Below are 25805 nucleotides of genomic sequence, written 5' to 3' on the forward strand. Positions count from 1 at the left end.
TATTTACAGCACTTTTTTTTTTTTTTTTTGCATTTTTTCCAGTGACTATGAATCAGTTGACACAATTTACAGTTTGTCTTCTTTTACAGATATTACTGACAGGAAATATGTTGCTAAATGTAATTCTAAGCACTTCAAGTCAACTTTACTCACTGGTATTACACACTGTGTTAAAAAATCAGATTACAGCATTGGCAGAGTCATATTGCTGATAGTAGGGAGTGATACAGAATTTTCCTGGTAATACCATCTGCCATTTCCTTTTTAAGACCATGGTTTCCTGGCAATCTAATTCTTATCAGTCCAGTTCCTGATTAAAAGACAAATAAACCCTGCAGTTGTTAATGTCTTCAGTGATAAATATGTTCACTAAATCAGACTTCTAATTATAAGGGGATTTCTAATATACAATGTTTAATGACTATCTTTCCACCCACATGTCATTTTCCTTATCTATTATAACAGAGCTGAATTCAAATGGAAAGATTTAACTTGTCTCTGCTGAGCAGAAAGGCAGGATTTACAGTCCTCAGTATATTGCCCATCTCACTTCACATAACTCAGCCAAGTTTTTGTTCCATTCCTTGAAAAATTCTACACAGGAACAAACAGCACATTTCCCTTGATGTCCAGATTAATGCTATCTTTCATTAGCTTCATTTCCTATTCAAGATGGACATTCCTTTTTATTTCTAGGTGTTTATACCTTGAAGACAACATTTAAATGTATAATTTCTTTTAGTGTCAACTCTATAATTATCTTTGTAACCCTCTGAGTTCTATTCACTTTTAAGACGACATGGGTGCTGAAAATGAATTAGAAATAAGTGCACTAATAAATATAACTGCTTCCTTGTCCTGTAAAGAAAAAAGACTATTAGCTCTCTGCTTAGATATATCGACAGCAGCACACATCCAATTTTCAGTTCATTTGCACTATTGAATTCTCCCCTCTCCCTCTCCATTTTCCATCTTAGTTTTTCTGCAGACTTTTGTCACAATGGGAATCTGCTGGGCTTAATTCATCTCCCAGTGCATTTCATTAGGTTGGTTACTGTCTTTGGCAGCCTACTTACCCAGGAAGTCCAAAGCCCAAAGCTGTGACATTAATCAGACACTGTGAGGCTCTGGTTCTGGGGACTAAATTATTGATGTACAATTTTGTGTGATGCCTCGATGAAATCCACACAGGAGGATCAGCATCGTACTTATTTATGAAGTCCCCACAAGAATTTTAAAGTGTACAGGATAAAATGCAGCACTGTCTCCTAGTGGGAACAGATTCTTTAGGAAAAGGTATAATCCACATAATTTCTGCAAATATTTACACTCATAAGTCTAAGATTTAGATTTACACATTTACTACCTGTTGGACTGTTCCACATTAAAAGTCTGAATATATATATTGGTGAACACTTGTTTATATTTCCTAAAAGGCAGTCTTAAAATAGAATTTTGAAAGCCACTCAGTACATATATATTTTGCCAAGAGGCAGCTGCTCTCACCCAAAGTTGTTTGTTTGTTCTTATTTTAGTGATGAACTGACTGAAGGGGAAGAGCTGAGGTACTAAATGAATTTAGATTGTAGTGAAGGCTTTGGACAGTATTTGAAGCCAAAATATTCTTCTTACCAGTTTTTCCTTCAAAACTTTATGTATCAATTCCCTGTGAGAATTCCCAATACTCAACGGCAGTCTTTAAGAGTAGAAAGTGGAGTGGTTCCTGTCTGATCTATTTTTTTCATGTTAATAGTTTTTATTTTAATTAGCTCCTGTTACCTATTTTGATTGTCGTCAGATAAAAAATGTTGTATTTGTTGCAGCAAGCTTAAGACCTAACAAAGGCTTCCCACTGTGCAGCTGCACTAATCATCAGGTTTTAGGTCCTAATTATGCCGCTTCTGAAGCATTAAGGTTCATATCTAACAATAAAGTGATATTAAGGACAAATCTTTCTCTTTAAAGCCCTGAGAAGCTACAAACATCTGGATCGACAGGAACATGAAGTGCACACCTCTGTTTCAGTAGAACTGTTCTGTGTAGTCACCACTGAAGATCATTTTTATTTTACTGAGTGAATGGCCTAACTACCTAGCAGGTTAGTTTGGGGATATTAAAACATGAAGATTTTCTAATTTGTCTTAAAAATCTGTCATTGCTTCTTTGTTGTTGGTGTTAAAGAGTCACTGGAAAACTGTACAGGAGAAAAGAAAATGGGGGTGCTGGTCAGCAGCAGCTGAACATGAGCCAGGTGTGCCCAGGGGCCAGGAAGGCCAATGGCTCCTGGCCTGGATCAGCAATGGTGTGGCAGCAGGGCAGGGCAGGGATTGTCCCCCTGTGCTGGGCACTGGTGAGGCCACACCTCAAATGCTGTGTCCAGTTTTGGGCCCCTCACTACAAGGAAGGCACTGAGGGGCTGGAGTGAGTCCAGGGAAGAGGAACAGAGCTGGAGAAGAGTCTGGAGGGTCAGTCATGTCAGGGGCAACTGAGAGAGCTGAGGGTGTTCAAACTGGGTAGTTAAGCACTGGAATGGGATGTCCAGGGAAGTGGCAGGGTCACCATCCCTGGAAGTGTTGAAGAAACAACTGGACATGGCACTCAGTGCTGTGGTTGATTGCCATGGGGATGTTCAGACAAAAGCAGAATTCCAGGACCTTGGTCTTTTCCATCCTTCATGATTCTATGATTCTAAGATATCAGTCCAAAGAAATGAGAAGAACTGCACAAAATTGACTGCAGGAAAAGCAGCAAGTGAAAATGAGAAAACATCAGGCAACCATAAGAGGGAACTATGGAGGTTGCAGGGATTTAGGTTTTCATTTGAAAACTGCAGTAGTCAAAGCAGTAATTGTAAGTTAATAAGAGAGAGAGTTGATTTTTTTGGATATCACTTTTAAAATGCTGTCATTCTTAGGGACTGATGACCCAAAAAGAAGAACTCCAAACCTAACAAAAATGTGTAGAACTTCTTTTTAATTGTTATTGTTGTTACTTTAGTATTGTTATTTGTTTGTAAATCATCAATTCATTTTAAGGCTAAAGACACTTTATCATGCTCGGAAACTTGAAAGGGTTAGTTAAAAACAAAACAAAAAACCCCCCAACCCATAAAACAAATTATACTCAAGTGCCTTGAATCTTCACTGCAATTAACAAAATTAGGAAGTCTGCCTGTGTATAATTCATGACTATTTCTATAATGCATAGTTGAACTAGTAAAGCGTTTAGAGGATTTCTCTCATTAAACAAAGCAGAAGTTGCCTTTTTTTTTTTTTATTTTATTTTTTTTTTTTTTTTAATTTTTTTCCACAAACCCCCAATACTGTTTAAGGGTATTTTCATCGTTTTTGGAATTCTATAGAAATACTTGTCCAAAATGCTGCTGGCTGCACTTAGTTTTTTTAAATTTTGAAGCTTTGGATAATGTTGAGCATACTGTGCTCTAAAATGCAGATTTTAGTATGTGTGAATAACGATGACTTGGTTTGTTTATGTCCTCAGCTAGATTGGATTTCTATTACACGCATAGAAAATGAAATAGATTAGCTAGTGTTGAGTGATAACACGCCAAGTTTTAAAATCACATTAACAGAAATACTCTGTTTTGTACAGACCTCTTGCATTCCTCAGTTTCTGTAAGACGTTTATCTAAACTGTGATTTTGAACAAAGTTTTGATTTAGGCTTCGAGTTTTTGACCTGAAAGATGAGTTCAAGGTGAAGTCTCATGGAAGTAGGAAGCCTCTAGAATGCAAAGGAATGAGCTACAAATCTCAGACTAAGAAAAAAATTATCCTGGCTGCTATCTGAACACGTGGAATATATAGTGTTCTGGCATCTTTAATCTTTCATCTACTATTTAATACCTTTCTAACCACGAGTAGAATGGTGTAAGAGATCTCTATTTACATGGATACTGGCTGGTTGATTTATAGTCATTTCAGTGAAGATTATTGCAATGTGAAGGTGAATTGTGCTATTGATCTCTGCAGAGACAAGACGGTTTAAACTTTCCTGAGTGTTAGCGCTAAGGTGAGATAATGCCAAAGCATTCACTAAGTTCCGCTAGCTAAAATGCCAGAATTTTCAATTCTTTTTCTTTATCATGGAAGAAATCTCTCTTTCTGTAACATTCACATGTGTGTGTTGGATTGTTACCTTGCCCCAGGCAATTTCAGCATCCAAATTGCTCGGCATCCCCTGCGCAGCCGATCTCTTTGTCAGCTCTGCGTCCGTCGCTGCCAGCCACTCTGTCAGAGCATTGATCTCTTTCCGTAGTTTCCGGGACAATTTCAAGCATTTCTCCAGCTCCTGCTTTTTTTCTGTCACCTGCAGAAAGAAAACTTGTGGTTATCAACCCCTCAGTGAAACAGGTCTGACAGTTTTTATATAACGTTTTCTGTAGGCCACTTTTCAATAAAAACTAGACTTGGGATGCCACAGGTGAAGTTGCACTTTTAGTATAGGTAGGTCTTGATTTGTTCTTTCAGTAATTTTGCAGCTAGAATGCAAACACCTACAAGAAAATTATGTGCACAAACATGTGTTGAGTTTGAACTAGTAAGAGAGCTCCAAAAACTTCCTCCTGTGTTTTGAAGTTATGCACAGCAAATTAATTTGGAACAAGTGAACTAACAGGCTTTCCTTGAGGCACAAAACAGATGTCAAAACCCTCCATAGAGCATATTTTAATGTAAATGGCCATATAGGAACTGGGATTCTCAAGGGCTGTTTTGGGGTTTTTTTTTTATGTGGCTAGAGTTTTGTGGAAGAAAAGAAATTCCAGTCAAAGAAAGCCTCATATCTTGAAACACAAATGTCACTGAATGATGTCAATCCAGAGCAGCACATTTAAGGTTTTAATTTTCTGAATGTTTTGGATGTGAAGTACTAGGGATGACCTCTGCTTTAGTTGTAAAGTTCTTTTAAGCTTGGTACATGGTACCTGGAAGGAAGGCTGGGTATTTATGTCACCTTGACTGCCCCACACTGCATTTTGAAAGAACAGGGCAAATACAACCTTTCTAGCAAGCTCCTGAGACTCTTCAGGGAGAGGAAGAAAAGGTTTTACATAATTAGTAGAGAAAGTAGAAGAGTAAATTAAGAGATCTTAGATGGGAAACTGTACTACAACAGACATTAGGCAACTAGTAGCAGAAAATACATATTAATAAATTATGTTGTGATGAAGTTTAAAAACCCCAATCAGAGAAGGATTAAAAGTGTCCCATAGATCACTAATATTTTTTAAAAATCTAATTATCTTAAATGTCAGATAGTAATCAAGTTAAGACTGAAGCCACTGCTTTGTATCTAAGTATTTTTAAATAGAAAAACACTTTCTACGGTGGTAAAAAACTGGTATAAGCATCTACTAAAACTATTTTGTACTTTGCCACTAAGAACAAGTAGTGGCACAATGATCAAATTGATTCGTAGATCGACTGCCAAGGAGAATCTGAGGTTTTAAAATGTAATAGGATGTTACAAGGTTAGGTACATGGCTTTTGCTACCCCTCAGTAAGAAGATGAGATTTGCCTAGGGAAAAAACTATAAAGTATTCCTGATAATTTATTATCACTCTGTAGAGGCTTACTACTGAAATCTCATAACGTTTTTCACTGAATATGCTTTATGTGCTTTCTTGCATGCCAAATTTATTAAATGAGACCACAGAACTTACAGTCAGGCCAAGAGGTAAATCCCTGGGAAGGACCATAAAACTCAGCTTTTTAGAGCTGCATTCACACACGGAGCCAGGTTTTCTACCTCTTCTTCTGAAGAGTGTAATAGCAATTGTAAATAACATTACTTAGCAGCAATACAATGCAAAGTGCACTACCCTAGGCTTGATTGCCTGTTGAAGAATTTTGAACACCTGGTATACTATAAAATAAAGTTACTGATACTTGTCAAAACACAGAGAGAATATTTGTGTACCTATATACATCTCTAATGTGTTTATCACATAAATAATACAACAATATCTCCATACCCACGGTCTATATCCAGAGGTTACTGATTAATCAGTTTGTTAGTACTTCAAATGTAAAGATGTATTTTCTACAGAAAAATAGGAAACAGTGCCCTCTAAAGGCCTTCTGGGTCAGAAAACCTGATCCTGAGTTTCTTTATATATGAGGGTGCCTCTTGAAACAGCACCTACAAAATACACAAATGAATCTATGCTGGAAGATGTGTTCTCCCTCAGACCTTACGTTTCTCTCCTGAGACTTACTATTAGTTATAACTATTGTTAGTTTTATCTTAAAATGTCTTTTTCTCAATGTAATCAATTAGTGCTGATAATGGCTATTCAATTATTTTATTTCTATATATCTGGGCTTCTGTGACTTTCTCTTAAACTGTTAATTACCATACTGTGTAAAAGTAAAAGTGAGAAACTCCATCTAGGGCAGCAGAGTTAAGTCCAGCACTGCAAATTTTTGAGACACATCAATTTGCAATATGGCTCATTTCAAGTCACTAATGGCTCCCTAATGGCACATTTTTATCTCCTCATTAGATGAGAGAGGTTTCTTACAATAATGGCACCTGTTTGCTGTTAAGTTACACATAATGCAGGAATAAATGCCACAGTTCTTTCTAAAATAATGGAGAGCTCAAGCATATTATCCAATCCCCAAGGACAGCTATCCACACCTACTGAGGCAAATTCCAGTTTTCCTGACATTCAAAAGATTGATGTCTCTTAACACCTTTAATTTCTAGCAAGAGAGAACTGTTTTAATTCAGATTCCCTAATGAGTATTATCTCTTTCAAAAGTAACATAATTCTTATTGTTTTATCATACTGTAGTCACCAGGGCTTGATTCTCATTATCTGTTTAAACCACACACTGGCCTTCAGTATTACCATGGGCTCATTTTCCTAGCTATTAATTATTTATGATTTAAATAATTTATAATCTACAATTTGCTTCCTGTCCTGTTTTGTGCTTTTGAAGTGTATAGATTTTAGAAATAAACAGACAGGTATTATCTGTCTTTCACAATTTTCAGTCACCTAGTCACAGCACCAAACTCACTCTAATTCTACAGTTTTCAGAAGGTCTTTGAATGGTTCTAATGAGGGCACGAGAAACAAAACAGATTAATGAAGGATATGTGTTAACTGAATTACTCAAATGAAGTCTTCTTTAGGACAATGCCACAATGCTGCTTCTGAGTCCTGTTAATATTGGTTAGGAGCCTGTCCATCCTACTCTGTTCAGTTGACTTTTAGGGAAAATTGAGTAAAAAAAAAAAAACCAGTTTCCCATTGGGAAGTGGCTTATATATTTCAAGATACAGTGAAAAAGCAAATCAAGATTCTTGACATCTATATCAGGGAATGGTTATGACAAAAACTGACCACATACAAGTGCAGAAGCCACAAAGCAGAGTGGTACACAAGTACCACTCAAGGAAAGCTTCAGTGGCAAGAGCTTTTTGTTCAACAGATTTTTGAACATCAAGAAATGGAAATTATATACTTTAAGATGTGTACAGTCAGAGGCAGAAATAATTTTAAAGAGAGGCTTTTTCTCTTTTATGATGTAGCCCTAATACTGAAACTCGATCCAAGTAATTTCCAAAGAGAAGTGACTCTCTGAGGCATAAGAGTGAAACAACATCCCCCATCTGAACTCTAAAAAAAACCAAACTAGCAGAAAAAAAAGTACATTATTAAGAAAGTAAAATTTTGAGTTTCAATAAAGTAATTTTTTATTTTCCTATGTGGCTTTTCTTTTCTTCAGAGCAACTGAATAGCCATGCTGTTGATTGCCTTTGCCTCCGTTCCTTCTGTCCCACTGAAAGAACCTTGAAAGGAACCAGTAAAAACCCCCATTTACTTACCACACAGAAGTAACTTTTCACTTTGGCAGTACATGTTTTTATATTAAAACCACAGAACTTACCTTTGCTCCCAATTCATTATATTGCAGCTTCAAAGCTGTGAGCCTTTCATCCAGTTCCTTTGGGTTCTCTGTCTGCTGCTTCTGAACAATCTGCCTCCCAGTTTTTATCACTGTTTCCACTTCAGACTTCACCTCACTCAGGTTTTTATATAATTTCTAATCAGATAGAAATATAAAAGTGAAACAACACCATTAAAACATGAAAACTAGAAAAGATCATTGGAAGTATTCAGAATCCAAATGAACAAATTCAGAACAGCCCATCTTCACAAACAGTGACCTCAAAGACAAGTCACTAAAACCTGTGTTAGAAATTATATACATGAGAAAGTACACATCATTATTATTGTTCTAGGCTGTGACAGAGGTTGTTTTCAAACTTAGATAATGCAGTGTTTAAAACAACAGCAGATGTCTTCTGTCAGCTCATACAGAATGTTGGATGTATTTGAACTACAAATAGCCACTAGTTTTTAAAATCTGTCATTTTTTCATACTGCTAAATCTAGAGACTGGAATGTTAGAGGATTACCCCACATTTCGTAAGTGTCATACTCTAAAAAATTTAGTTAATTAAAAAAAAATTACATTAAAAAGTAACAAAATTAGGTGGACCTACAATTATTACTTTATTTACTTAAAGTAGTATGTATATAGCCCAATTCCTTTCTAGATTCTTAAAATGATGATAAATTCTTCATTCCTGAAAACCTGTCAACAGATTAGGAAGCTGTCGTATGATACACACAGTCTGAATTCTGATAATATACTACAACTAGATTTTGAAAAACAGGAACGTTATGAGACCCCTTGCAGTTAAAGATGCTCTAAAATCACTATAAGTCTTCTACAAAATCCATCAGGGTTGCAAAGCCAGCTGCTGAGTGAAGACACTTTAATTCAATACAGAGCTTCTAACTACCACATCATTCTAATAAGAATGTCATTCTCACAAGAATATGAATTTAAGGGGAATTTCATTTAAGAAAAACTAAAGATGTAAAGCAACAACACTGACTTATCTCCCATACTTATTTTTTTAAATTTACACTCTTTCTACATTTACATCTGAAAGAGGTTGGGAGGGGGAAATCTTTAGGCATGCCATTGCCCCAGGGAAAAAAAAAAACAAAAACCCCAACAAAATAAAGCTTGGGGAAAAACAAAAAAAAAAAAAAAAGAAAGAAAGAAAGAAAAGATAAATCAGCCACTTTTGCTGTTCCAATCTTTTTAAGATCATCAAGAATACAGTGTTTAGTTTTATTTCCATTCACGTGTAAAGGGGAGCAGGATTATAGTGATATTAAAGAGATATGTACAGATTTTCCTCATGTTCTTTAGGACACAGGCCATCTTTTCCTCTTGAACTGAAAGAAAGCCATAGCACGGCACCTCACTGAAGCTTTAATCTGTGGTTTTCCATTATGCTTTGTTTTTCCTGGCTAGAATAGACTTGTGCTCTGTAACACCTCTTTTGGTTATGTCACAGAGTTCCATGACTGCAGAAAATAGAGCCAATATGGGGAGATAAATTCAATTGCAGGACAGGGACTGGGAGTTAGAAAGCGATCCTAACTGGTATTCTCACATAATAGAAGTGCATGTCTAGAGTTTTAAAGGAGAGTTTTATTGCTTTTCTGAGGTTTTTTTGTTTGTTTGTTTGGGTTTTAGATTTTTTTTTTTTGTGTAACTGTTTGTTTCTCATTTGAATTAAGGACAATAATCTCTAATTTTTAGCTTTCTCTGCAGAAAGCTGATAGAAAGACAGCATCATAAATATTCACCATGCAATGATCCAGCTGTGATTGTACTACTTCCTGCTCAACACTCTTCATCTCCAGCTTGGGCACCTGCAATTTCACTTCATCTAGAATCCTTTTACACTCCTGGAGGCGCTGCTCAAAGTTGGCTGGCTTCTGAAACAAGCGGAACTTCACGGACACATCCTGCAGCTTTTTCTGAAAAGCAAACATGGGTGAGTGGAAAGTGAAATCAAATCAGTGCTGAAGATAAGTCTTAGCCCTGTTACACAATTCTTAGAATACATTTTCAACAAGCAATTTCTTACTGAAAGAATATTAAACTTTTGGGGAAAATGCCAGTGGCAGAGAATCTTGGGTCTGCGCTGGAAGATGAAAATTCTTCCATCATCCAGGGCATTGGAGGAGCAGAGCCTGTGGCAAAAGAGTCTGTACACACATAAAGAAAGGCAGAAGTTCTCTATTCTTCAATCTGCAAAATGTTTGGGGGCATGGGGAGAAAACAGATTTAATGGCTGGAGGATAAGCCAGAGTGAATTCTCTTCAACTCTATCGGTTGGTGTTTTTTGGTATGAGGAATGAATCTTTTAGTCCTTCAAAGAAACCTAAATAAAGTGGCTTGGGAGTAAGTAGGTCTAGCACAAACCCCAAGATTTAGAGTATAAAATTGATTTATATTTCAATTTTAAAAAAGCCTAACCTAGAGTAAAAAGAACGCATTTGAAGGCAAAAAAAAATCTGTGACAAGCTTGGCTTCTAATTTCACTATTTTCTATCTTTGTGCATTAATTAGACTGCTTGCTCACATGATCCCTAGCTCAGGAGGAGGGGAAATAATTAAAAATAAAGAAAAGCAATTTTAATTATCTACTTGAAAATGAACTAATTTCTCTACAGAAGTACAGAGGGAAGTATTACTGAGTAAGTTTTTCAACTGTCTGGGGAACAAAAAAAAAGAATAAATGTCACTCAGAAATAGCTAAGTAATTAAATAGGAACTCAGCATCTGCAAACACACTTCTGACTTTTTTTTCTTCAAATCCTGGACACTTTATTCCATTGCAGTGTGGTCTGTGCCATACAGATTTGAGGAAAAACATTAACAAGGCAGAGAAATGGTCTAGACCTAGGCATTGGTAAAAAACCTTCCCACATGTATCAGATTTCTGAAAAGGAGGCAGGAATCATGAGCAGCAGACAACCTGGGGTACCACAGAAAAGGTGTAAATATCCAGCAGCCTCTTCCAACAACTTTCCTCCTTAAACATTTTTTATGAAAGTGACATCCAACAAGATAAGAAAGGAAGTCTTTCTGTCAATAAATATGTGGACAATTAAATAAAAGTAGGAAACAAGGGTGGGAATAAGAGGTCTTATTTTTCTTGTGTTTTTCAGTGTCTTTGCAGGCACTAAATTCGTATGGAATAAGTTTTTCATTCTCCTGTGACACCTCAATTTGATAAAGATCAAATCCTGGGGGAATCTTGCATTGCCACATCTGTATCAGTTCCCATTTGTGCTGGTCAGTACATTAGAAGTTATTTAGAAAGAGAGAATGACAGCATTAATAGCAGAGAAAATTAAAGCCATCTGTGAAGAGTCTCTGAGGGTCTGAAAAGTACTGAGGATCTGTAGGGGGAAAAAATGGTAAATCATTTTTAATTCACCCCAAAAAAATTAACCAATGCAGAGAAACACTAAACTTGTCATACAAGTGGGATCTAAATTATCTTTTAGCACTCTCACTCCAGTTCTCCCAGATAACAATAACAGCTATATTATAAACTTATATTTATCTCCAACCGTTTTAAAATAATATCATCTCAATGCCTAAAAGCAGCAAAACCAGCAAAGTGGGTATTTGGAGCAATTTGGAACATAAAGAAGACAAAAATGAGATACCTGTCACAGTACAAAAGCCATTGTGTAAAGCCATTTTGTACCTGAATGTAGTCATTTTTGATCACTTTGTTTCAAAAGGTCATTTTTAAAATTGAAAATTTATAAAGAAGAATGACAGGAAAATGAAAGCTATTTATCTAAAAGTCTCAGTATGCTTTACATATTAGTCAGTCTAGAAAAGAGACAATTGAGAATGTATTCAAAAAGTTGACCAGAAGAGCAGTCAGCACTGAATTTCAAAAATAACCATTCATTAGAAAAGATTTTACATTCATGTAACAATTCTGTTAGGACTAACTAGGTACTATATCACTATTGCAGAAATAGATTTATTTTGCTAGGCATATTTTCCCCCTTAACTTTAAAATTCAGAAAACTCTCAGCCTACAATAATCCAAAAAGCCAGGGTAAATTTGGCCACAGTTAACAGTTGTTTCAAAATCTCAATGCATTTATTTATTTTCATAGGTTTTTACTGTATTCCCAGGTAACTGAACTAATAATAGAACAAATATGTCAAATTAGAAATATTACTTATTGAAAAAAAAATTATTTATAAGTGCAAATGCTCTTCAGAAAATAGTAAGTGAAGACTGAGGTCATGAAATGTGTTTTACCACGAAAGGTAGCATAATGATGGAAAGGAATTCAAGAGAGTTCAGAGGCCTAAAATCAAATATATTCATAAATATGTGTAACAAAGGGCTCAACTCCTACCTGCTTTGGTAATTGATATTTACATTACACATGCAAATTTCTACTTTTTTTGTTTTTATTTTATCTAATATTAGCAAAGCAGTGTCTCAAAATGACCTCCACCAATTTTTCAAAACTCAAACTGGTGCACATCATCAACTAGAGAAATCTTACACAGAAAAAATGTCATATTAATCCAGAGGTGGATTAATAAAAAAGGCATCCAGAAAGGGTTGTTGAATTCACAAACATTTATTTAAACAGTCATCTGGTGCCTGCAGTTCACTGCTGAAATATGGCAACTTCACAGCTGCCATGGAGACCATCAGAAGGTGAGTTAGTACAAAGAAAGGCAGAAAAATGAGGAAAAATAAATATTCTCAACAAAGAAATCTAGTCCTGGATATAAGATGAAACATTAAAAAGAGTCAATTTGTTAATTTCAAATTAACTGCTAAAAAGTAATTAATGATACCCATAATAAAAATTAAAACCCAAACTGAGGTGCCTAGAAATACTTGACAGGAATGAATCAAAAATGGCAATAATTAAATTATTTGTCTTTCTAATGAATTATGTAAATTTGTTTTGCCACCTACAAAAAAACCCCACCAAACACAACAAAACAACAACAAAAGACAAGTCAGCAAAATAGTCAAGAACTTATCATTAATGGGTCAAAAATGGGTGTTTTTCTCTGATGTTTATTCAGTCTTCATTTTCAAGAAGGTATCTCTGTGTCTATGAAGCTTGACGAAATAATGATTACCTAACATTTTAAACTGATGTCTGAATTGCACAGCTCAGCATAATTTGTATTTCAAATGCAGTTCTATTAAATATTTCCAAATATTTTAACCTATTTTTGACAGCAAATATTTTCCAATACCTCAAAACCTACATCAAAAAAGCCCCACTGTAGTTTTATCTCTTGAAACTTCAGCACATCCAAAGCACCCCTTATTTTACAGTGTCCTTACGAGTTGGTTACATCAGCCCTGCACACCTTGGAATTGCTGCCAGTGCCACAGGAAGGCTGGGGTAAAAAATGAGCAGGAAAGATATGGATGGTATGCTTAATGCACTCTGATTTTCTGGCTAGAAAGGACCAGCTGAAGCAGAAGAGATACCTTGGAACAATTCATGGAACAGTAATAGTACCACTCATACCTTGGAACAATTCATGGTACAGTAATAGTACCACTCTCACTACTCATTTGAATGAGAGGAGGAAAAATGGTGGAAATAAAAAAATAAAACTTGCCTACCTGTGCCACATCAATTTGGGAAAGAACTCTTTTGGCAGCATCTTTACCCCGGTTTCGCTTCTTCATCTCCTCCAAACTAATCTCGTGGCTCGTTAATTCAGATTGTATTTTCTGTCAGAAAACAAGGACAGCAATCAGCAAGGTTTGAGACATAACTGCACGCTGTTTAAATTATTTGTTTCAGTAGATTTCAAAACACACTGAGCAGCAGCAGTGTGTGAGCACTGTCAGGAACACGAGGGAGGTGATCCTGCCCCTCTGCCCTGGGGTGCTCCGTGCAGCTCTGGGCTTCCCAGAGCAGGAGAAACTCAGAGGGTGGCCCCAGAGGAGGGTGACAAAGGTGATGAAGGGGCTTTATTTTTTTCTGAAGGAAAACAACATTTTTCATTGTTAAGAAGATTAAAAATTAATCACAGAAAAAAAAAAAAAAAAAAAAAAGGAAAGTTATTTCCTTCACCATTCTTAATTCTCATTTTCACAGTATCACCAGGCAAGCTGAGAGAAAAGTGTCCTGCAAGTATAGCATCATCTTCTCCTTAGAGAGCTGTGCTGTATCCAAAACAAGACACAATTTTTGGGTACTGTTGAGCAGAATCTATGCTCAGTATCAGTATTCTGTAGGTAAATATACAATGACACACAGTTCATTATTATACTAACGGAATGTACCTTCTAATACATATTGCTTGTTATGTCTGTCTGCAAAATCAGAGTGTGGTCCAAAGAAAAACATCAGCTTTTTTTTGGTTCACCATTAATCAACCTTGCAAGACAAAATTAACTTAAGCAGTGTTGGCTAGTGCAATGTAATGGAAAAGAATTCCCAGAATATATATTGATACAATATACTTCAGAAAGATTCACATATAATTATGTTTAAATTTTTAGAAAATATGAAATTGTTATTAGCAGAATTGCTAGACAGCACAACTGAAAAAAATTACCCAGTGAAATAAAGACACAAAGCTATGTTCCCAGAATGAGATGCATTGAGACCATTACGCCTGCATTAAAAACTGACTTCTTACTTAATCTTTTTCTTTTTAATGGCATATAGCATTTTTCAGATGCCCTGAAGACCAGCTATAATTTGAAATATATGTGCATAAATTTATCTTACACTACAGTAACTTTAATAGTAAAAATTAATATACATCTATTTTTAATCACATTTTCATAGGTTATTAAGTACAAAGCTGTGTACACCATATGCTGCCTACATTATACTTCTATTACATGGTTATAATGACTTGCATACCATTAAAATGTCTTATGTATTTCCACTTCACTGAAAGCAGGTTTTCAAAGTTATATTATTTTAAAGTTATATTAAATATGTATTTAAGTAAATTTTAAGAGTAAAAGAAAAATACATGAAACCATTATGTCTTTACTAAGTTATTTGGAAGAATATATATATGACTCTAAATTATTCAGTACCATTTGGAGAATTAAAATATTTTTCTGAAGCAAAGTATTTGTAAAATAAAAATGACTAGCAGAAAGCTACAAATTTAGATGATTTTTTCTCCTAAAATTATAAAAATGATTTTTTTTGTTTTGTTTTGTATTTTGAGTTCTCCTTGACAGGGCTGTTTAATGAATGGTCAGAAACATCTGGAGCAAATAATATGATTTTTCTAAATATGATATTTAATTTTCGAGAAAATAAAAACAGTCAAAAGAATGATTCCAGGAAGAAGAGGTGGTTTATTTAATTGTTGACCATTTATTTTGTCCTTTTCTAAGTTTAAAATTTCCACCTGAAGTGTGTTTGAGTTGTAACAGGATTATCTTCCATGTTTGTGCCTCATGTAAACCAAACAGGTGGGGATTTCGTTAGTACCTGAAGCCAAACTATTTTTTCATGTCTTGGACATTAAAACTGCATATGAAAGGAAGAAGAGAGTCTGAATGTTAAAAATTATACAATATCACCCCCAGTATCTCAACAGTTTGCTTCCCCACCTCATCAGCAAGCTGGTTTTTGTTGCATTTTCCTATTTACTTTGTTCATCCTCAGAGTCACTCTGGAAATAATAATAATTGAAGAGTTCTTCTCTGAATGGGTCAGAACAACACAGCACAGATTAAGAGCAGTGTTTAAGCAATTAGGTACTATGGGGCACTGCACAGAGATTGTTCTGTCTTGCTGTTTTAAATTGCTCTGCAGCAGAGAGATGAAGCATCATCTTCTCTAACATCAAAATGTGGAATTGGAGAGAACAAACATTAGAGGAAAGAGTAAAAGAAAAGTTAGTAAGGCTTATAGCAAGGAAAGCCTTTTCTTCTTTTTTTTTTTTTTTTTAATTTGCTACTGCAGCTCACAGGCAGAAATTAAATCAGTCACGAACAGATATAAAAGGTTTTATAACACCTGCCTGGGATGTCCATTATCATTAATTTTTTAAATGACCACTTTGACTTTTGTGTCTCTACTGACTCACAAATTTATTGCATGAACTTCTTAATATCCATAAGAAAACACTGGTTTTTTCTTATATTAGCCCCATCTCTTCCTTTCTCAGTATTTTCTATTTCTTTTCTATCTTTTTTTAATAAAGAGCAAAACTTGCCTTCATTTATTTTCTAGAACATCTGAATATAATGTACTGTATTTAAACAAGCAATACTACTGTGCATCAATTATTATGTCCTACAGGTTAAGGATTCTCGTTTGCTATCACTGGCAATCTTTCAGGAAACTTGCAAAACTTTTATTCATATATATATATATATATATATATATATAAATAACACACATAGAAGATGATGTTACAGCACAAATGACATACAGGTAATTCTTAACTCAAATTGTATGCTTTGATATGGCCACTAACTTTCAAGAAATATAGAGTGGAGAGTCCAAATGAGAAAAGAAAGGTAGAATAGGGTAGAACCATGACTGATAAGGCAATTCTGAGCAAATTGGACATGACAAATGCTGTTAAAACACAGTGCTCAGATGCTGTGGGGATGTGCAGAGGGTGACAACCTGTACAGCACAGAAATCTGCATTAATATTCCAACTTAATAACAAAATGGAAGCTTATGCTGCTGGACAACACTTATCAGCTTAGAGGGAAGCCTCTGACCACTGATCCACACATGGCTGAACAAAACAATCCTCACAATTTCCAGCAGAGGAAAGGCAAGTGCAGATAACTTCAACATTTTCCTACATAGACAACTGTGAGTTCTGTGTCCCAAAATATTAGTCTGAAGGCAATGAAGCACGGCATCATCTTTTCAAGGAACAGCTTGAACAACTGAACCATTCTGCCACTCTATCACCACATTAACTTTGGTTCTGAACAAAGCACAAAGATATTATAAAAACAGTATAATAGCCACCTTCACTTAGAAAACTGCCAGGCATGTAGTGCTTGTCACTACAGAACTGAAATTATCCAAGGATTTTATTGAGAAGTAGATTATTTTTGCACTTTTCAAAAACAAGTATTAAGTTACTGTCCACATCACAATTTATATAGTTTGACTGGGGAGAACAACAGACAAGTGATTTGTCATATGCAGGTGGGAAATTAAATAAGTTGATTTTCTTTCCCATAATGTAAAAATATTTATGCAGTCACTCAGACTGAGCAGAAATACAAAGCAGAAATTTTCTCTTCCACCAAAAGTCATTGAATAACAAAGCTAAAAATAATTATTTGAAAAATATTTTGTCATATAATGTCATATAAATGTAATATTTTCATGTATATATAAATAATACATTAATATAAATGTAATAATATTTTCAGTACCAGATTTATTTTTGTGCTGTCAGTTAAAGACTACTTTTAAAAAAAGTCACCAACTGTAAATTCTTGTTATGATTACTTCATTCTTTGTATTTTTTTGGTAAATTTAGAAATACGAAAAATTCTTCCACTGGGATCATGAGATCAATCATATAAACAAATACTCATTCCTTTTGGAATATTGCTCTAGATTTTACTTCACTTAAGGTTTTATCATAAGTTGGCCTTGAGGAATCTGAACTGATTTATCTGCATGGTTGCTGTTAGGTTTTTTTTATCTGAATACATCTTTAGCTGTACTCCAAATAATTCAGGTAACTTTGGCTCTCTGGCATTAAAGTCTCAGCGCCACAGGGTGGAGTAAGAAGCACACAGAATTTACGTTCAAAAAGTGATCCTAAGAACTTGAACAGCACACATCAGACTCCCCTTTCTTTCTGTCAAGTTTCTGAATAAACTAAACCGATCATTTCTCTTAAAAAGAGGAGCTGAATAAAATTTTGTTTTCTCAGGTTAATTTCTGATCAGCTGAAACAAAGATTATTCCTCCTATCAATGCTCTAAATGGATTTGAATTTTTTGAGGCAAACCAAGTGCTCCCAAGCTCAGCAGCTTTCTGATTATAAATTCCCCCATATGTTCTTTCAGAAATGTTACACATATTGCTGAATGTGTTGCTAAATCCCCCAGCATGGACAGACTGCTCCCTGCCCAGAAAGGCAATCACAGACTGAAGGACTCCCGTTCCAGCCGTGCAGACCCTGCTGTGGGGATCTCACAGGAATGAACTGGTTCAGCTCCAGAGAGGATGGTCCCAGCAGGAGCTCCACAGGGGCCACTCAGGATGTGCCTGTCCTGCCACTGCCTGGGTGGCTCCTTGCTGGAGGAATGACTCAGCCTGTCTACCCGCACAAAAATCATTGTTTATTCCCTTTCCCTCCAAGGATTTTAAAGAGATTCACAGCTGAACTTCAGAGAACTTCAATATTTGTATTAGACCTGTTCAGTTTTTAATTAAGTTTTTTTCATTAGGTCTCACTGCACCATAAAATAAAAACATGAAAGGGAAAAACTCAGCAGCCTCTGTGCTGGTTTTCCCACAGGCTATAATTCAATCAGGTGAACCTGACATCAGACAATCAAATCTCCAGAAAAACAAGAAGTTCTGCACAGGCACGGAGCTGAAATTTTCTTATGGAAGTGTACTAATTAAGGTTGATTGGCTTTTGTGCTGCTTCAGTTTTTGAAGTTCTGAATCACTGCCTTTTACACAGTCTGTAGTAATTCCCAGTATGGTACCTGATGATGCACATAAATCAAATGCATCCATGGGACATGTGAAAGGGTCCAAACACACCAGAAAAAACAAAATGTACATTTTCATATACTTTTTTCTTAAGATTCACTTCATATAATTACAAGATGAGAAATTAAGCTTATGCATCTTTAAAAACATGCAATTTTTTATCTCATTAAAAATTCCTTACACCACCCGTATTTCTAGGAAGAAGAAAAATAATTCAAGAGAGTCAATAGATACCTAACATTATTTAGGATTCAAACTGAAACAATTTTTCTAAATGTGACATTATACTGATATAAATTAGAAGAAAATAAAGTAGGATAAAAGTTATTTTCAAAATAAGACTGAATCCAGATGTCATCCTATTTTCCAAATATAGCATTTATAGTCCCAGCATACACATAAAGATATCTGCATGTACCTACAAGCACACACACAAAAAAGTAACTGAAAGGTGTACATACATCTACATGTTAATTCAAAAGACACAGTAACATTTATTTCTTAAAGGAGAAAAAAAAATATTTTCAGGGCTGCGTATAACCAGTTATGATTATTTTTAAGATCATCTAAGGTACTCCATACGAGATTATTATTTTTTAGAATTATTTAAAACTCTACAGGCATGCCAAGAAACTCATAATTGAATATCTCTTCTAAAATCATTATAAAAGCACTCATTTTCAACTTTAGCTTTTTTCTTCAACCCTGTAGCTTTTTTTTGCCCTGTTTGCTTTCATAATGTGACTGCCTAAATTTAAACGGAATTAACAGAGAAGTTGAAATATATAACTCTGTAATGTTGATAGTTTTATTGCAGAGATGTTTGGTTTTATTGCATTCACATTCTTACCCTCTTAATGCTGCAGTAAAGCAGACCTTACAGAAGAAAGAAAGAAAGAGTAAAAATGATAATTAGATGGACATTTTTATTTCAAAGGCTAAATAAACCATGTGTAAAGACTGGGAAAAGCTTTCTCTATTGAACTTACGTGAGCTATAAAAATTTAATTAGAAATAGAAAATTTAAAATTTAAATGTAAACAAATTTAAATAGTACACTGATGTGCACATTCATGAAATAATTAACAATGTCATCTTTGTTTCAATAATTTAGTAACAAACCACATAATCAACTTTGCAAGAGTCATCTAAGAGTAGTGAGGATGTTGAGTTTCCTCTTTCTAGGATTGGAGCGGGATTTTAAAGAACCACATTGTTTATCCTTGCCTTTTTAAAATTACTGCATAGTCTTCCATGACATTTACAGTCCTTTACATCTTCTGGACTGGTATAAAATACAAATCAAATGGAAAACATGGCTTTACTAGGAGAGGAGCTTGAACCTCTTGAAGTAATCCTACACAAAATTTGCTTGCACTTTCACGCTGATCATGTTGCAAATCCTCTTTAATGAGAGGCTGAGGGGCAACCAAACACTCTGGTTGATAAAAACAAGCAGTAAACACGTGAGCTCAACCTGTGCATAACTCACCTGTGCCTCCTGAGGGACCTGTGCTGCATCCACCCTGTCTGCAGCGTAGGCTGCCAGCTGTTTGTCAATCACGGCCAGAGACTCTTGGATCAGGCGCAGCGTTTTGTCAGTCTCCTGTGCAGACTGAATGCTCTGCTCAAGACTTTTCTGTCTTCTCACGGCCTAGAAACAATGACAACATTATCAGCATTCACACTAATAATGCAGACAATACATTTTTTTTTCCACACATTTTCTTTTTCCCCAAAGAAATTCAGGCAAAGCATCAGACACAGGACCCCTGACTCGCGCTCCTCCACCTTTTTGTAGGATAAATTGCGCATCTTTTTGCCACCCATTCAGTTTTCTCCTTAAGAAACAAACAACACCTAGATTGCACAGACAAGTCCTAAAAAGCAAAGGATCACAAAGAAATAATGTGTAAATGGAGGATTTCTATCCGGAGTGCAAGATGGCAAAGCTGCATAAGCAAACACTCCTGACAGGGCTGTCTTTCTCTCTGAGGCAGAGAGATCCTCCTGATCTTATTATATAATTCAAGAGACTTTGTTTACTGAGAATAGGGTTACTGTCATCACAATCCTATCCAAAGCAATCCACCTCAGTAAGTGAGAGGGATAAAGACTGTTGAGCTGGATTTCTCTTATCTGAAGCATAAATAGCTGTTTGGAAGAGGCAATGCCTACTTTCTTCGTCCTGTGGGAAAAAAAAAATTTAGAAGTTGAATCTTGCTTCTGTTCCACCAGTAGAACCACCATGGCTTCTAACACAATCCTTTTTTGGAGAAGGATGTTTTCCTTTCAAAGGAGCTCGGTTTATGGTTGAACAAATCAGGACAATAAATTCTCCATCCAAGTTGTCCTCAGAACACTCATATGTTAAACACTTCACATAAAAGAATTAAATTTAAATATTATTTACAATGTTTTAGTAAGGCATTTATCAGGTAATAAATAACCCAGTACATTCTTCCATCTTTCATTGTGTCTACCCACAGACTCATGTTTTATTGGACCCCAGCTACTGCCTAGCAATTTTTCCTTTATGCAAAGCACCCAATAATTACCAACAACTTCAAATACAACACATTTTTTCTGTGTACAAGTCCAGCCATATTGCTGCCCACAGAAAAAGGTGACTAACTTAATTTGACATGAGCCAAAGGTGAAAAAAAGCACCCTTTAAATAAGATTCCTAGGTATCCTGCCATTTTTCAAGTCAAATCACACTTTTTCTCTCTGGTAAGCCAGCTATACTTTAATTTGATTTCATATCCATTACAACACTCTTGACTTGAACAAAAAATATCTCAGCAATTCAGTGAGAATATTTGATATATCTGCACCTTCTTCATGGAGCTCAGATTCTTACAGAGCTTCACGTGTAACAAAAGAGGAAGATTATTTCTTGTGAGCATTCTTGCTAGCTGTTTCACTTAGTTAAAGGATAGGGATCCAACCAGTATTTTCTATATTTGTTTTTGTAAGCTGCTTTGTGCTATTTCAAAACAACTGATCAGATAATCTTGTATCCCTGCAAGTTCGAGGAACCTTCTCTGGAACTGAGCAGTTTTACATATCAGACTCATGCTGTCAGTGTTAATGGCAGCACCTAAACCACCCAGGTATTATTACCCTGCTGCAGTACCCTGCTTGCCACTTAAATGACCTTTATCTTCATCTGATTTGAGATTTTAACATAAAAATCTTCTCAGCCTGCTCAAAGCAGCAAGTTCAAAACCCCAGGTGAATTTAAAAATCACCGCCTCCTTTATCTTGGCACTGCTTACTGCTGATTTGTAAGCCTGGCTAAGATCCAGGCTCTCTGTCAATCCCTCTGCGTCACTGTGGGACACATTAGATCAGAAACAGGGTAAGTGGCTTTCTACATCCAGTGGGTAAGGTCATCCCCCTGGAAGCATGGAAGAACCATGGAAGAAGTCCCCTGCTTTCACTGATCTCTGTGGTTAACCCTCAGGACTAACACCCCCACAGAATCCATCCCTCTGTGCAGAGCAGCTCACCATTTAAAATAGGACACTGAAAAAGTTCCATTCTTACGAGTCATCCAAACAAGCATCTGCACTTTCTGCAGAATTCAAAATCCTGGGCACAAATTTGGTGTCACATCTACCTGACAAACTAGCTTTACAGCAGCACCTGAAGCTCTGAACCTCTGTTAAACGCTGTCCTATGCTGAGCACAGTTTGGAAATAGGGACTTGTTTAGGTGCAGATATATTTGCTGCCAGCCTGAGAAACAGAGTGCATGCATACAATGAAGAGAATGCATGCAAGTTCCCAAAGACTTAAAAACTTATAAAAAATAACTGGTGATTGAAAAACCGTCATCTTTGTGCTGATACCATCAGAAATTATGTATATCAAAATCCTATTTTAGAACACACAAAAAAAAAAAGATTCCCAAACTCATTGATCAAATATTATAGCAGATAAGCTTAAGAAAAAATTATAACAAATTCTTGCCTGGGTCTGACTGAATTTTTACAGTTGTATTTCAAGCAAATATAAAGTCAGATAAATATATATTCATGTCTGTGATGTCTTTATGTGCGCACAATACACACACAAAGCCAAAAAGTTCCCCTTTCATTGTCCTCAGAGGGAATTTGACTACAGCATGAGAACCTGTGTGATATTTTGCCTCTTCCAAGTGAGCTGAAAGTACATCTTTTCCCAAAGCTGTGAACAGTTCAAGTGAATGAATGGATGATGTCAGAGCAAGACGCGAAGAGAGCAGTAAAAGAGAGGAATTATTTTGGCAATGGGAGAAGAGACACCTAGCTGAATTTTGGGAAATAGTACGTTCAGAGTTGTGGTGATTTTCTCAGATACAAGTGAGTGCTTCAATTTTTTTGTCTGTATTGCTTAAACAGACCCTGCCCTGCATGTTCATCTAAAGTCAAGCTCATACACAACCTTGCTGAGTTCCCAAAACAAATGGAATGAAAGTCTGTACAATCCTCTTATAAAAGGAATGATACACTCATGTAACATAGCATATTTTTCCAGTACATAACAGTTTATTCAAAGATCTCATCTTTTTCCCTAAGTAGGTGCTTGGTACTACCACTGGCATTGCAGAATATTGAATAAATTCAATCAAGGAGAATGTCACAATACTGAGAAGAAACCTGCTTCTCTTTCAGTAGAAAAGAGCTGTTGGTGGGCACAAGCACTACAATGCTTTACAAAAATAAGTACTCCTACTACACACTTACATCCTTGGGCCTGAGTTTCCAATTAGTCCTTTCAAATCATGTCTGTCTGTGTGAAAATCTATTTGGGCTTATTTTTCAAAGACAAGTGAAAGGTCAGAGCTGAAATTTCAAATATTTATTATATAAAAATATTTTAATTTATGGTATTCTGCGTGGTACATATGTTTATTTGTTTCCTGAAATATTATGGGTTTTCTATTCCATAGTGGAAAACAAATAGATAGCTTAACACTGTAGTGTATAAATGGGTCTGAGAATGTAACAAGAAGCTCCAGCTTTGCTATCAGATCATAGTCAATAAAGCTGAAGGCTTTGGTCTCTAAAGAGAAGTGGCTGACAGTTAATTGCTAAACAGAAAATCTCAGGAAAATAAACAACTGTTTAATTATTTCTGAGCCAGCAAAATGTTGACAGCTGTCAAGGAAAACTAATTAAAAGAAAAAAAATCTGCTGTTAGGCACTATCAGAATGAAAGAGAAACAAGAAAAACCCCATGGAAAAAAATTATTTAAGTTTCTACAGAGTTTTTATAGATTTTCATATAGTGGTTTAATGATAAACATAACACCTTTTATGATATGATGTCCTGCACCTCTTTATAGTTTACCAAAGGTCAATGGTAAATGCAGGAAATAGAAACACTGCATATTATCCATATAAAATGCAGTATTAAGGGAAACGACCATAGTCAATTGTTTGATGTTGAATGTTATAATATTATATTTATAGATATTACCACTTTTTGCTTAAATTATACATTTCACCTAGTTAATAACAACAGTTACACATGCAGTCACAAGATGTTGGTTGGAGTTTTAAGGTTAAAACCAGGTAATGTTGTTGAGGCAGTACTCAGTATTTGAGTTGTGGGAGAATAATAGAACAAAACTTTTGAAAATTATAGCACTTTCACTACAGGGTACATTTATTTAAAATGCAGAATTGAATTCATTAATGAGCTTATAAGTTAGAGCTCAGGGAAAAGGGTCTGTTAAGAAAGGCAGATATTGTAACTTGTTGTTTTGTTTTTTGTTTTTTGGGTTTTTTTTTGTTTGTTTGTTTTGTTTTTTTTTTTTTTTTTCTCAGTTATACTCTTGTGTTATTGAGAAATATTAGCAAAGGCAAAGTTAAAAAATCAGGAAACTTTAAAATTCCTTCCTAAATTATTTAAATTACTTTAAAATTTAGCCTGACTCTTAGTGTCATGATGGTTGTGACTGAGATATATCACAACTTCTCTGTACCCCTTGCATCAAATTCCAAACATGTTAATCCACTTAATCTCAGAGTGGATTAATGTTTGTGCTTAGACTTTAATTAGAAACACATTTTTTAAAAATTCAAAACATTATCTTTGGGCCCATGAATCTTTAATACCCTCTAACATAGAACTAATCCTTCTGCAATTTCTAGGAATATTATGCCATGTGCCTATTGAGTAGATGGCTACAAATATTTGACCTCCCAGCCATTAAGTGATATTCAACTTTGATGCACTGAATTCCAAAATTGCAAATTGTACCAAAGAAAACTCTTGCATCTTTTTAGGTTATCACTGCAGGTAAATAATGCCTCAGAACTTGTAAAAGCAGCCCTCTTAGCAGCCTTCAAAGCAATCATGTGGAGATGGGGCATGAAATATTCTTTCTCCTCTGGAGAGGAGAGCAAAACAGAGAAATTGTCTCAAATGATGAATGTGTGCTCTTCGAAAGAAACCAAAGGTAATCTTCAGGGGAGTCCTAAAATGAATTAAGAGACAGGACCCAATAATAATAACTGAGTCTGGTGTAAAGCCCAGGTGAACAATAGTGTTTTGTATAGTTTTTTATATGCACAGTCTCAAAAATATCTGACTGACATTTCTGAAGTTTGCTGGACAGGAGGTAAATCACTTTCAGCACTTGCAATATCAGCTTCAAATTTTTCAGTGTTCCTTAAATCCCATATATAGAGTTGTAAGTGAATCAGTCCTTGAAAAGCAAGGATAGGGTATAGCTTGCTTATCAGTCAGCTCCAAATGTTCAAAAGCAAACTAAACACGCTCAGTCTTTGTTAACTAAAGAAGATAAGGCACACAAACATAAAGCCATTATCTGCCTTTAGAAATGAATCTCTATCTCAGTAGCAACGCTGCATTGTCTTGCAGCATCATTCATGTAGAAGTGGGTTGGTTTGGTTGCTCTATTAGTAGTGAATAAATATTTCACATATCAGTTTCTGCCCACATGAGCCTATTGTCTTGATAATTACCCACACAATTATTCAAATAAAAACAAATAACTTCACTACTTTAGGATTGCCAATTAGCCTGTCTGAAGAAGTGACCTTGAACATGAGCTGATTTGTGTTATGTGCCTGCAATATATTTTTATAAAATGAGAATGCTGCTTGAATTTCAAGAGACTACACAAACAGCACAGAAAAGTCAGTATCAGGAGTCTATGAAAAAATA

At 35.5% G+C, this 25805-nt stretch overlaps 1 protein-coding gene across 2 annotated transcripts in view; it reads right to left on the reverse strand.

Annotated features, from left to right (window-relative positions):
* DMD (dystrophin) overlaps positions 1-25805 on the reverse strand; it is a 978378-nt gene that overhangs the window by 609759 nt on the left and 342814 nt on the right. For both annotated transcript variants that reach the window (XM_063392999.1, XM_063392994.1), the window contains 5 exons: positions 20114-20275; positions 13549-13659; positions 9707-9880; positions 7923-8078; positions 4158-4328 (listed from right to left, as the gene is read on the reverse strand). In XM_063392999.1, the coding sequence (XP_063249069.1) occupies positions 4158-4328; positions 7923-8078; positions 9707-9880; positions 13549-13659; positions 20114-20275 (774 nt within the window). The remainder of the gene's footprint in view (positions 1-4157; positions 4329-7922; positions 8079-9706; positions 9881-13548; positions 13660-20113; positions 20276-25805) is intronic.

This window comes from Prinia subflava, chromosome 3, assembly GCF_021018805.1.
Source record: "Prinia subflava isolate CZ2003 ecotype Zambia chromosome 3, Cam_Psub_1.2, whole genome shotgun sequence".
Taxonomy (NCBI): Eukaryota; Metazoa; Chordata; class Aves; order Passeriformes; family Cisticolidae; genus Prinia; species Prinia subflava.